Here is a 14,953-nt window from a genome sequence, read left to right on the forward strand (position 1 = left end):
GAGTTTTATATATATATAAATAGATTATAGAGGCATTTTATGAAACATATTATAATTTCTCTAAATTTACTTCTATACATGTCTAATATATTATATTTATATGATATTATAGTGCTGAGCAGACAGAGCAACGGGACACCCGATTGACTTGATTTTTTGCACAAAGCTAACAGGTTCAAGTAATTTTTATTATCCTATTACAAATAAGGGTTAAGAATATTATAAATATTTTATGAAGGATATATACAAAATATTATTGATCCAGACAAATACGCAGCATCGCCATAAATTGCGTCAATATTTAACGCAAGAATTTTTTAAATATATCACAAAAAGTGAAATAACAAGTTCCAAAATCCTCGTATCCGAGCATTCGCGTCGTCTAGATAATAAAATTACTTTTTTATTGCCAGCCACGATTCGTGAAGAGCAGCCATTTATATAATATTATGCACTTATGCTGTCCTACGTTTTACTGATATCTAAATGAAAAATTTGATCATATTCCTAGAATAACTTGGAAGTGTTATCTTAAGTGAATTTAAAGTACATTATAAGTGAGCACTTATTTTAAATAATGATCGAATGTAGAACCTATGTAGAAAATTGGTAGAGTTTCTAGAATAACTATATGTTTCTAGTAATCTTTTAAAACTAACCGTATATATATTTTATTTGTATCACTTGTGTAATTTAAATAATAATTTAGTTAATTTAAAATTACAGTTGAGTAAATTTAGGTATAGGTACATAATATGTACCTATACCTATATTATATCTATGCCATGCCATAGGCTATATTATAGCCCATGGCATGGCATGCCAACTTATTTATCAGCTTTTATTAAAAATTAAACGCAAAAAACCCAATGCTCGTTCAGCTAATCGTGTAACACAAGCTGAACAGAAACGCCAAAAATTATTCAGCGATCTAAAAAGCGAGATATATCTAAGTAAAAATGTATCAAATTGCTCGCAAAGCGTCGGCGATGGCCAAAAAGCCGCCTCAGTGAATTAACGTCAAAAATCCCGCGCATACTGCGGCCGGCGGACGTTCACCATTCCTTCCCAAAGATTAAACTATACGCGAATAAGTTATTGTGCGATTTCTTAACGATAATCTTTACGTTCTGTTTGATTTTGAACTTTTTTTCGTGATATCATGTTCATTCGTTTATAATACGAGACAGATGGTAATTGTCATTCTTAAGCTCAAATATGATATTATAATAAATACCTAGATATTTATCTTATAACAAAAATAGGTATATTATAAAATATGCTAAATAGAATAACGTTGTCATAACTCGCAGCTATGCGAGCTGATAAACGTTCGTTTTATAACATTATTAACGTATTCTACAACAATTCGAATAAGGAATGCCTACATAAAATTTCCATAAAAAGGCGACCAACACAATGATGGCTTAAATAAAAATAGAGCCCATTCGCATAAAGAAACTCCAATAGCCTACTTTGCATTGAATATGATGGTTATCAATCGATGCTTTGTAGTACTCGCTTCAACACGCCTGTAGCTATTTCTTAAACACATAAAATACCTGAACAATTTTTGTCAATAACTTTAGCATTCTTAAAATATCCAATAAGACATGGCGGCAAATTCAAAATGGCGCGTAGGAGGAACAAACTTAAAATTCGTGTTATTTCTTTATTAAGCAGTGTAAATTCTGTCCCCTTACACCGTTTGATGTAATTTACGAGTAAGTAATACAATCTTTGGACGTTTTCGCCGATAAAAGAAATATATTGTATGTTCTGTACATTATTTTTGTCTTTTCGGAAGAGTGATGGTGACATTTATACACGGCAAAACATACGATAATTATAATATAATTGGATTTGGCAACGTTAAAAGAGCGGAAAAGAAAATTATCGTGCTATGGTTTTTGGCAATAATATTCGACAATAATTTATTCTTAATGACAGATTAATAAAAGCTTTTATATTAACAAACCAATAATTTTACATAAAAACCTTTAAAAGCTTAGATATATTTAGAAAAAAAAATCCTAAATTATTTAATGTTGGAGAAAAAACAAGGCTCTCGTTTTTTCCAATAGGTAATTGGACATTATTGTGTAAACTGTAAAGTATTATTTAGTTTATTGGGATAACTATAATTTTAGATCACAAGCTAATTTTACTGATCAACACTCAAAAGTTCAAAGATATATAAATTACTTATCAGTTTTATGTGTGTCTTCCACGAAAAATACTGCTTTCTATTATCTACGGAAACGTCCATCATAAATCAAAAATAATACTATATAGTATATATAACACTTTTTAGTAGTTATAATAAATTTATTTTAATTACAATGCTAATTACGCTACTGAAATGTAATATAATACAAAACATGTAGTTAATTGAGGAAATGCGTTAGAATATCATTTATTGACAAAAACGGCAATAATATGCAAATATTAAAGCTTTGGAACATTTTCCGCCAACCGGGTTTAATACAGAAATATTTTTATTAAAACTGGTTCTAGACCAGACAAACATTATCAAATACCATTTTGTTCTAAAATATTATACGAATATTCATCAAAGTTTATTAATTTTACCTTTAGTTTCATTAATAAATTGTGTTGGACTATAATTGTTATAATATTTATAAGTTAGGAAGTCCGTAATACTAATAATAGATATAGAAGTTAATTTTACTTAAAACAACTGTATTAAGTTATCATTAAGCTGATTAAAATTCAAATGAAACATAATACCTACCTTAAACAAAATATTATCTTTTAATTTAGTAATAGATTATTTAAAACATAATAATCGGACATATAATTTAAAGTTTTAGCTCTAACTTCAACTTAGTGGCAGGATTATAATACACTAGCTGCTCCGCGCGGTTTCACCCCCGTGGCTCCACTCCTGTTGGTCGTAGCGTGATGATATATAGCCTTCCTCGATAAATGAGCTGTCTAAAACCGAAATAATTTTTCAAATCGGACCAGTAGTTCCCGAGATTAGCGTGTTCAAACAAACAAACTCTTCAGCTTAATATTAGTATAGATTTAAATTTATAAAATTCTTTCACGCAACAATCTCTTTATCGAAACAGTATCAAAAATTGCATAGTTACAAAACAGTATTGAAAAACTAGTGTTCAATTGTATCCTAATGATTACCATGTATATACTATAGGTGTAAGAAAAACTAGCTTCTCTAGCTTGAACGATAATTAAAAAATGTCCGTAACAGTTAAGTCATCAAGTTTGTATTACGTATGGACAGGTAATTTCACCATTGCTATAAATAATTAGATTAAATTGCTTCCTTATCTACACTGTAAGCAAATTCAAGGAAAAGTTATTTATTCTCTGTTGAAAGCTTTGGGAAGCTTTCTTAGATAGAGTTGTCATGAAATTTTAGATTTAATATTTATATCTATTTGGTTTTCTTGTGTTCACACTCATTCTTAAATTTACTAAATAATCGTAAGTTATGTACGAATTCTTGATATGATCTATTTAATAAGCGAGCTTTTCATGAAAAAAATACATTTTTAACAAGTGTTAAATACAATTTATATTGTTTTTCATGAATAGTAGATAGTTTGTAGAGATTTTTTAATAATTTAACTTATTTTAAACTATCATTCCGCCCGCGGCTTCGCCCGCGTTTTCAAAGAAAAACCCGCATAGTTCCCGTTCCCGTGGGATTTCAGGAATAAAACCTAGCCTATGTTACTCGTGGATAATGTAGCTTTCGAATGGTGAAAGAATTTTTCAAATCTGCCAAGTAGTTTCGGAGCCTATTCAATTCATACAAACAAACAAACAAACAAAAAATCAAACCTTTCCTCTTTATAATATTTGTATAGACAAAGATACTAATTATTTTATAAATAATCTAAACTATATATTATGTATTATAATTGATTCTGGTATTACTGATAACTATTTATTGCGTTATCTTTCCTAATCCTGTATCTTTAGAAAGGTATTCCATAGATAACTTCTCAGTCTGTGCTATCAAAATAGTTTGAATATTTTAGTTCAACCTTCATAGTACTTTTAACTGTTTTCATTATGGTAGAGATAATATTGAATGATACATTGATTTATATTGATTTTATGGTAGCATTTTCAATCAATTAAGATACCTGAATTTATAAGGATTAAAAAAATAATTAACATATTTTATATGAAACTTAAGTTCTGATTTTTATGTCCTCACATTGTAATTAAAGTCTTATGTCTTATACCTCCAAATTAGCAATAACTTTTAACAAATGTCTACGAATTAGACCGTTTATCCTGAGCTAGATGCTATAAAGCCTTGATACATTAGGTCTGACATTAAAAGTAATTAGAAATAAAATGTGTTATCTGAAGCCGAGTCCATAAAGCGTAATGGGCCGGGTTTTATAGACAATGCCAGGTGCGAATGCCTGACGACTGAGAGTAAGATTCGGATTTGTGGCGAGATTAAGGCTACGTAGGAGGATGAGCTATGGGGATTGTTTACTTTGCGAGACTTTACAATTTTTTGTATATCTTTTTCTAAATTGTCTATTTATGGATTGGAAAGAAACTTTGGAAGATCGTTGTGATATAAGAGCGTTTAGCTCTCTTTCCACGTGACTTAATCACAAATATACAAACTTTATGTACCTACTGCTGTGTCTCTACAACTTGAAAGCTCTGGTCATTTGAAAGCTTTCGTGCATGTGTATAATATTGGTGAGCACGTTTTCCTGTGTTTTCTTCTTATTTATAGGAGATAGACATGGTTTTGATAACAGTTTAGTATTTGAAGTTCAAGGATCGAAACTTTTTGAGTGTATCGCTCGTTATGGACTTTTTAACCCTTTTAAAGGGCTAAATGCTTTATGGCAAGATGTCCTTATTCATAATACCGGTCCAATTCGAAATAGTAAGAAATTCCTAACTCTACATCACTTAACTCTTACAAAATCACATGTAGAGCCCTTGCAAAGTACACATTACGCAAAGCTACTTGTCTACTAAGAGCACAGTGATACGCAAGCTTACGCCTTAGCTTAAAAGCGGGACCAACTTAGCAAGTTAGTCGAAACTTGGAACCCACCTCCAGAATCCTTTACGCAGTTCCGTTCATAATCATACGTTTATAGCACACACAAAGCACAACACTGCAATCCGAATTAACACTGAATACAAGAATCTATGTAGCACTGTTTGGCACAAGTTTTCACTGCACGTGTGTCGGCGTTGAGGCGCTCGGTCGCGGCAAGGCTCGCGCAGGCACTGCCGGCGTCGGCGGCTCCCCTCCCGCCCGCCATAACAGGTTGCTCGCATACCGTTTTGAACGCCAATTTCGAGCCTCCCTCGATAGTGGATAGGGACGTCGGTTGATCCGTGGATAACGTTATGATAACACTATACAATTATTTATACTCTGTACCCTTATCTCGCACTGTAAATTTTAAATTTTATTCCTGTATGACAGCCGTTTAGTTCGCCGGCAGCGGGTGAAGTTTCGGTTTTATTTCTTTATTCTGGACTGGTTGAATTTGTGAATACATAAAATAGTTATGTTTATTGTAATTACAATGCGTGAGGTTTATTTGTTCCAGTGATGTAGAGTTGCGGCCGTGCAGTGAAAAAGACTTCAACGCGAGCGGATATCTTGTGCTCAATGTAGAGTCTTCAAAGATGCTTTCTTTTAACTGGAATTCGTATTTGCATAGTAATTTACAAGTCATTAAGTCGTTATTTACGTCAATATAAAATTAATTAAAACAGAGTTAAAAATTCCGCTTAAAACATCACCGTTATCGCAAAAACGTCAGGTGTTTATCATATTTTATCGACAGTACGTGTTATTTACTGTAAAGTGTAAACTATGTATTTACAAATGTGTGCTATTTTTTGATATTCTTACTTATATTTACCAGATTCGATACTCATCAAAAACTGTACTCCTTCTTTGGTAATAATCTCATATAGTTTTTTTAAAGTATATTGGCCAGGTAGAGACTTTTTTTTTCTTAACATCCACCAAGCATTGAAGTCAAGACAGGTAAGGGAAGTTTTCAGTGCAACCGACGATGTATTTTATTATTTTATGAAACTATAAAACATTATTTATTGAAAAGTAAATATCTTTTCCTTTCATATTTCACTTTATCCGAACGAAAATAATTTATAACAATGATATAATAAAATTATAACACGTTCTAATCTATAGTAATATTACAAAGCTTAAGAGTTTGTTTGTTTGAAGGCGCTAATCTCGGGAACTACTGGTCCAATTTAAAAAAATATTTCAGTGTTAGATAGCTCATTTATCGAGGAAGGCTATATATAGGCTATATGCTACGACCTACAGGAGTGGAGCCACGGGGGTGAAACCGCGCGGAGCAGCTAGTAACTGAATAAAACGTATTAAGGTAAGGTAAAGACTCTCATTATAATGGTATAATACTGAGAGTATTTTATGGATGTAAGAATTAGAGGATTGTGTTGCGCTGATAAAGTGTCAATTTTTATTGAATAAATTCAATAATTAGTCCATAAGAAAGTATGAAACAAAGATCACATCTTTTCATTATCAAAAGTCCCATTGAGATGCTCCAGCTATCTGGTAGATATAATAAAAAAAATATAGGTATAGAGCATAACTATTATCTAAATTGAATTTTTGTAGTTTTTTTTCATACAACACAACATTAAAATTACTTTCATGTCGTATTATAATTTGTTTACCACAACACAAATTACAAAATATCTATGATATAAAGTAAGATGCGCATGAGCAACTTTTGTCTCTGCAACTATTTTGTCTCTCCAATCAACTCTATGGGGAGTTGCGTCGCTACGTGCGTGGACTTTCTTACTAGCCCATAAAGACAAAAGTTGCTCTTACCTTTTTTTTTTTTTTTTTTATAGTGGAGAATGCATTTAGGCATACCCAGAGCGCTCAGGGAAAGGGCCCTGGGTTATGTCGGACTCACCCTGCAGAGTGCAGGGACCTACCGACTAAACTCCACTGTGTTCCGCCGTGCCGCTGTATTGACGGAGCCGCGGGTATTCGTTGGAACGCATCCGTAGACCCGTCAGCGGCAACCTATCTCTAGGCCCAACACGAATTAAAGCTGTGGCGGGAGGCCGCCAGCTCTACCTTCCTGGGGGGTGGCGTGAACGGAACACTTCTCACGCCGCCTCTCCGCACCGGATGATGGATTATGTCCCCGTTCCATCATCCGGCGCCCAAGTTGCTCTTACCTACTGCATACTATCTTAAATGCTCCAATAGGCTCATTTATGTCGTTAATTTAAATTATCATAATATTAAAAAAGAACACAAACCCAAGTATATATAAAAATGTGTATGTTTGTACCTACACTGAAAAAGAAATGATTGTCAGAATCACCTAAACACCAAACATTTCAAAATCGATTCAAATGAAAGCGAAGCAAATAGGCTTCTCTAGAACATTGATTTCGAAAGTGATATTTACCTGCTATAAAAAAGCTATCACGTTCACGATTTCTGCCAATATAACATTATTATTGACTTACGTAACGTTATTTCAACCCCTATTTATATTAATAAACTTTATGTCTTTTAAAATTCGTCTCGGTGTGTTTCTTACGATTCCCGACGACTACGATTGAAGGCTGGACTAATCATGACAAAACTTGACATTATTATTATAAAAAGTTAAGAATTATGTGAAAGAGATCGAACGTGTTATTTAGCATAATTTATAGGTAAAATATAAAATATCGTTAATGCCAATTGCAAACATAAAGAAGTTTAATTCAGATATCAATTATCAATAAATACATTGAAATAAAAAAGCATGTACAACTTAGTAAAGGTACCATAATCTCGTCTAAGGAAGTTATCAGGAATATTTCTAAATAATTTAACAATTTTATAGCTCGCTCTTAATGTAGAGATAAACGGAAAGTTAAACATAGAATAATAATGTCTATGCGGTTTATATCTACAAAAAAATGCGAAGGTTTTATTTGTACTAATCTAAACATATGTTTAGTAAAACGACCTAGTAGATTTCAAAACAGTTCATAGTCAATTAGTCATTTTCTTCTGTTAATCTGTTTGAATGCTCGTCAATCGCCTAAAAACCATGGGACAGATTTTGACAAATTGGTGATAAATATTAGTTCATTTTATTTGAAATATTTTAGTGGTCGCTTTACATTCAAGTAAATGGGGAATAAATTAATTAGTACAATCCATACTAATATTATAAATGCGAAAGTAACTCTGTCTGTCTCTCTGTTACTCAATCACGCCTTAACTACTGAACCAATTTGCATGAAATTTGGTATAGAGATATTTTGATACCCGAGAAAGGACATAGGCTACTTTTTACCCCGGGATATATGATAGGTTTTATCCCGGAAATCCCACGGGAACGGGAACTATGTGGGTTTATCTTTGACTGCGCGGGCGAAGCCGCGGGTAGAAAGCTAGTTTCAAATAAAAAAGAAATCATATAATTCGGTAAGAAAATTCACAGCAATTAATTATACTTACCAAGACATTCACTCCAATTAATATACATTATACAGCCACTGCCACTTGCCAGAAATCAACACAAATATGTATCACCTACCTAAAGTTCAGACTGCCGCTCTAATATTAGGTATGTACCTATAGAAAAATAATAAGTATATTCTTGTGTTTATTTTAATATGAGTATTATCAATATTTATAGTATATGTCTATACAATACATACATCAGAAAACATTTATTAAAAATCGGCAATATCAAAACTTTTTTTTATAGCAAAGCAGGCAACCGCCATAGTGCCTAGTGGTACGCGTGATCACTACCGTCTAATCATGAACGTTTGCAGAAGTTTGCAGAGGTAGAGCGATGAGCTACGCGAATTAATATTGACGACATTTGACTTCACTTACACTCAAAGAAGGCCTGTACAAAAGGGAACAATTAATACAATGATGCATGGTTATTATCTAACATCATTTTGTTTAACATCGGAATTGTAACCTTGTTAATGAAAAAAAAATTAAATTTGAAAAAAAATTAATGCAGTTTGCCCGTGACCGCTTATATTTACTATAAAGTGCTTAATAAGCATTATGTACCTAATGAAAAAAAATACCTACATATTAAAGTCTTTACAAGTCTTTGATGCAAGAGATATACGCCATAACTCCAGAAACAGGTACAATTAGGTTCTATCGGAAAATCATTTACGCCAGCACTAAGGTCCCTTCTAATCCAGCAGGTCAAGGCTTTGATATCTTGAGTGTTTTAAAATACATTTTCCCGTAACAAAACTGTTATTGCAATTGTGTTAATGCTTGAGTTTTATTAGATGATGATGATAGATGTAGAAGCACCATTTTATTTGGCTTCATAGCGATTGGGTGTAACTTAGTCAACTATATAATATAGTCATATCATATTTTATAGCAAGCACAACACAGGGGGTCCTAGTGTGGGGTTCAATGCAGCATAATTATTATGTAGCTATATTAAATTATGTAAAAAAATTTGAAACAAATAATTTATTTTATTTTATTTTTATTTTGTATTTTCTTTTGCCATGTAGGTATTTCATTGAATTTGTGTAAATCAATATATTGTTACTATATGCAAAATAAGAAGATCGTCTATTGACTTTTACAACGCGGTTGCTCATTTGTTATTCATTGCCGGCATGAAGATTCATTTCGGACACTTTTTTTTATCATAACATACCTAAGTACTTTATAGCAAAATAATAATAATATTCCAATATCCAAAAAAATAAACTACCTTTAAATCCCACTTGACAAGCTTTCAAATTGATTATGAATAAAATAAAAAAGCACTTTAAAATGTTTTTAGACCTCATTAATGGATAAACGCAAAAATTAAGCTTATAATGGCTTAAGATATATGCATTAAGCTAATTTCTAATGATTTTGAAGCGCTACTTATGTCTGATACGAAAAGCTGAAGTTTTAAACAGTGGATTTATTCTTATACTAGGTTTCCGCTCGCGGCTTCGCCCGCGCAGTCAAAGAAAAACCCGCATAGTTCCCGTTCCCGTGGGATTTCCAGGATTGCGTCATTTGCCCGGGATAAAAAGTAGCCTATGTCCTTTCTCGGGTATCAAAACATCTCGATACCAAATTTCATGAAAATTGGTTTAGTAGTATAAGCGTGATTGAGTAACAGACAGACAGAGTTACTTTCGCATTTATAATATTATAATAGTATGGATAGTAGTTTAATAACTGCTTTATTGGTTCTGTTTAGCTTATGTGTATATTAAAATTACAAATAGTGCATAAAAATTAATATAATGTATAAATCGCGTTTAAAATCGGTTAAAATCTTTAATAAATACGTCAGTGTTTAGCATGCTATTGTAATCTTTATCAGAAGGGAGTTAAACTGGATTTATCTATCTCCCGGCCGTAGTAGGTATATATTTACATAGGTTTTAATATAATTTATTCAGTAGTTTTTTGCGTAATAGAGTAATAAATTTTCAATGATAAAGGTATTTTTATTAAAATAAAAAACAAATTGAATAAAAAAACCCCAAGAACTGTGTTCCGTCGTGCCGCTTTGGGGCCGCGGGTATGGTTGGAATTCTTCCCCGACAGTCTCCTGATCACCTGCTTGTACGTGAAGAAAATCCATCAGACGAGTACAGTGTAACGAATTTGCCCCATACCCATTGAATTTAAAATTTAATAAAATTTTCAAATAAAAAAAAACAACACAAGTTCATTGAGTGATCCAGCTTCAATTTATTAAAGTCAACGTTTAATATTACCGCAGATCTGGATGAAATTGGAGGTGAAGCGCCACCTATTTAATAAAAAATGAGTCATTTAAATTAGTTTACCCATAATCAAAACGATTTTTAAGAACAAACTTTATACTGAACTAGTTTCCGCCCGCGGCTTCACCCGCATTGTCAAAGAAAAATCCTAGTTTACCCATAATCAAAACGATTTTTAAGAACAAACTTTATACTGAACTAGTTTCCGCCCGCGGCTTCACCCGCATTGTCAAAGAAAAATCCTCAGTTCCCTTTCCCGTGTGAGTTCCAGAATAAAGCCTGTCTTATGTCTTTTCTCAGGTCTCAACCTACCGTGTACAAAATTTCATCTTAATCGGTTCAGTAATTAAGTCGTGTAGGGGGGACAGACAGGCAGTTACTTTCGCATTAATGTATGGATTCAATTTTATGACAAAACTAGTGGTCCGCCCCGGCTTCGCCCGTGGTACATATTTCGCAATAAAAAGTAGCCTATGTCCATTCTCGAGTATCAAAATATCTCCATACCAAATTTCATGCAAATTGGTTCAGTAGTTTAGGCGTGATTGAGTAACAGACAGACAGACAGACAGAGTTACTTTCGCATTTATAATATTAGTATGGATATAGTAATAAGAAACGATGAGGCTTAAAAATATGATAAAAAATAGATGTACCTAGATCAAAAAATTCAAATCTAATAATTTTATATTTTTTACAAATATTTTACATTTGTACATTGGTACAACCAGTCAATTCAATAAAAATATTTCTATAAATTAAAAACTTCCCTTCATGGAAATTCAATTGCAAAACCTTTCCACCTGTATCATTTAAAAGATAAAATTTTACAGAAAAGGAAACATGTTTTAAAACTTCATCTCCTAAACAATTAACTGCACAATCTTTGAATATCATTTAATTATATATAAATTTTCAGGAAGAAAAACTTTTAATAAAGTATCAGTTCCTCGATAATAAATTTAGAAAATTGAGGGACTATATTTTAAAAGTATGCAATTCTATCTATAACCTGTGATTTCATTGTGACCACCTTCTTGGTACAGTGGTTGATGCGTAAGCGTAGAATTGAGGGGTCCTAGGTTTGATTCCCGGTGAAAAAGATGAAAAAACGTCTCATTCTAGCAGGACACAGAAGGCTCATCACCTACTTGTCCCTAAAGAAAATCGATCAGTGAAACAGATGTATGTATAACGCATCTGCCCCTTACCCCACTAGGGGACACGGGACTTCACTTTTCACTTTTATAAGTATAATTTCTTAATCAACTATATTTCATTCAGATCAGAATGTCTGCTCTTGCCGAGGGGAATGTGTGTGGCATTTCTCAATGTAAAAAAAGACTGGCTGTTTTTGTTACAAGAGTAACAAACATTCATGAATCTTCATAATTCACAAGCTATCTGGTAACATATAATAGATAGCAGAATGTTACCTTCAGGACACAACAATAACTTCCATTTTAAATATTAAACTAATATTTTAAAATTAAACATCAGATATCCTTCATACTACTGTTTACACATTAGTTGGTGCCACAATGTGAACACTGTGTGAAAGCCCTAATTTATGTCATAGGGTTATAACAATAAAGCGTACCATAAAGATGTTTAAGCTTGTTCCTTAATAATAGGAAATGTAAAAAAATATAAAACTTAAGTGTATATAATATGTATATTTATTTAATAAAAATACAAAATAATTGCTTATAGTAGATATTAGCTATAATTAAAATTAAATGGTATATTAGGCCAGTACACAGGTTTACACTCATCGCTTTTATTCATGAAATCTGTCATTAAGGACATTTGTAAGGCACTAATTCTTTGCCACTTTTCTCCATACAGTTCCTTTAATTGTTCATTATTCATTATAGTTCTATCCTCACTCTCTTCTTGTATGTCTTTTTGGGCTTGTTGCTTTGCTTTTAACTTCTCGCGTTCTATCCGCGCATCTTCCTTAAATTTCGCATTAGTCCTTAAAAATTCTATAAATTCCTCACTCACTTCAAAATCTTCGTTCCCTTCTTCATTATCGGAACACACTTCATCACACATTTCGTCGTTTTGTTCATTATTTTGATAATCATTTTGTTTATAACCAGTATGGCTCACTTCTTGGTTTGTATGTTCAATTTCATCTTGATTTATAGATTCCGATTCGACGTGCGCGTTTTCCCCATTTGAACTGTTCCCGAGGTAATTCTTACGAATTATATCATGCAGTATACTGTTCTCGTATTCAAGTGCCTTAGCTCGCGCTTTCCAATAAGCCAGCTGATGTTTTATTTGCCAATTCGAAGCTAAAGTGAAGGTCTCTGCCCATGTAGACATTGTGAATGACAATTTATTGTTCCTTTTAATTTCTTTCCTACCCTGCTTGTTCAAGCGTTTTCGTTTCTGACGCCAAGCTTTTTTGTTGGGTAGTTTCTTTGAAGTATTTGAAGATTCATCAGGTTGAGGGCAATTTGTGTTCATTGTGTTGTTTTCAGTTTTCACTTGACAATTTATTGACATATTACATTGGCATTTGGCAACTGCCAATTTGATGCCAACTCCTGTCATCTCGCGTGTAATTGATCTGTAGATAAATATTGCCCGATGAATAATTATAGTGATCTAAATTTTTATAAATTATAAAAAAAGCAGAAAAATAGATATTTTAATGCCACTCAATTTAAATTATATAAGTCTAAGATTTGTTATATGTTATATTCCTGCTTGGAGTTCAACTTAAACTAGGTACCCCTTACCAGTGCAAACTTAGCACCCCATCTATGGAATTTTGGGTTGAAAATGACCTTGATCGTTAGGTCCCCGTTAGGTCCTTTAAGGTCCCACAATTTTTTCGTTAGGTCCCCTTTAGTTTTTTTTTAAATAATTTTTTAAATTTTAGGTATAAAAAAAGTGCACTTTAGCACCCCATCCATAGAATTTTGGGTCAAAAATGACCTTAATCGATAGGTCTCCGTTAGGTCCTATAAGGTCCCACAATTTTTTCGTTAGGTCCCCTTTAGTTTTTTTTTAATAATTTTTTTTTTAATTTTAGGTATAAAAAAGTTATACTTTAGCACCCCATCCATAGCAAAATTGGCGAATTTTATCAAAATCGTATTCTTTACAGTTAGGTCCGTAGAGGCCCATCATTGAAATTGTTAAATTATTTATGTTATTAAAATCTATATATATAAAAGAAAGTCGTGTTAGTTACTCCACTTATAACTCAAGAACGGCTGAACCGATTTAGCTGAAAATTGGCAGGGAGGTAGTTTAGAGCCAGTAGAAGGATATAGGATACTAAATACGTACCACGGGCGAAGCCGGGGCGGACCACTAGTTATAAAATAATTGAAACCTGCGCATGCACCTTAGAGCATTAAGGCATGCGCACATCATACATAAGCAGTGCGAAATTTAAATTGGTATCGTTTCATTTATTAAATTAAATCAATAAATAAATCTATACTAGTCACGTCTGGTTCGAAAGATGAAACTGGCTTTAAGCCGCGAATAAAGAATAAGAATCACTATCATTATCTCTGACATCATTAATCTTGTTTTTAAATTTTCGAAATAAAAAGCCAGTTTCATCTTTCGAACCAGACGTGACTAGTATAGATTTATTTATTGATTTAATTTAATAAATGAAACGATACCAATTTAAATTTCGCACTGCTTATGTATGATGTGCGCATGCCTTAATGCTCTAAGGTGCATGCGCAGGTTTCAATTATTTTATAACTAGTGGTCCGCCCCGGCTTCGCTCGTGGTACGTATTTAGTATCCTATATCCTTCTACTGGCTCTAAACTACCTCCCTGCCAATTTTCAGCTAAATCGGTTCAGCCGTTCTTGAGTTATAAGTGGAGTAACTAACACGACTTTCTTTTATATATATAGATTTTAATAACATAAATAATTTAACAATTTCAATGATGGGCCTCTACGGACCTAACTGTAAAGAATACGATTTTGATAAAATTCGCCAATTTTGCTATGGATGGGGTGCTAAAGTATAACTTTTTTATACCTAAAATTAAAAAAAAAATTATTAAAAAAAAACTAAAGGGGACCTAACGAAAAAATTGTGGGACCTTATAGGACCTAACGGAGACCTATCGATTAAGGTCATTTTTGACCCAAAATTC

The 14,953-nt window shown here is 32.6% G+C and overlaps 1 protein-coding gene across 1 annotated transcript; it reads right to left on the bottom strand.

Annotated features, from left to right (window-relative positions):
• Positions 1-12,462: 12,462 nt before the first annotated feature.
• On the bottom strand, positions 12,463-13,320 carry LOC123693656 (gem-associated protein 8-like). The gene has a single exon (XM_045638842.1). The coding sequence runs from the start codon at positions 13,282-13,284 to the stop codon at positions 12,526-12,528; it is 759 nt and encodes a 252-aa protein (XP_045494798.1). The 5' UTR covers positions 13,285-13,320; the 3' UTR covers positions 12,463-12,525.
• Between the last annotated feature and the right edge of the window lie 1,633 nt (positions 13,321-14,953).

Source organism: Colias croceus, chromosome 8 (assembly GCF_905220415.1).
Source record: "Colias croceus chromosome 8, ilColCroc2.1".
In the NCBI taxonomy this organism is placed as follows: Eukaryota; Metazoa; Arthropoda; class Insecta; order Lepidoptera; family Pieridae; genus Colias; species Colias croceus.

Coding starts and splice junctions, on each gene's coding strand:
- LOC123693656 (XM_045638842.1), bottom strand. CDS start 13,284: ATGAACACAAATTGCCCTCAACCTGATGAATCTTCAAATACTTCAAAG.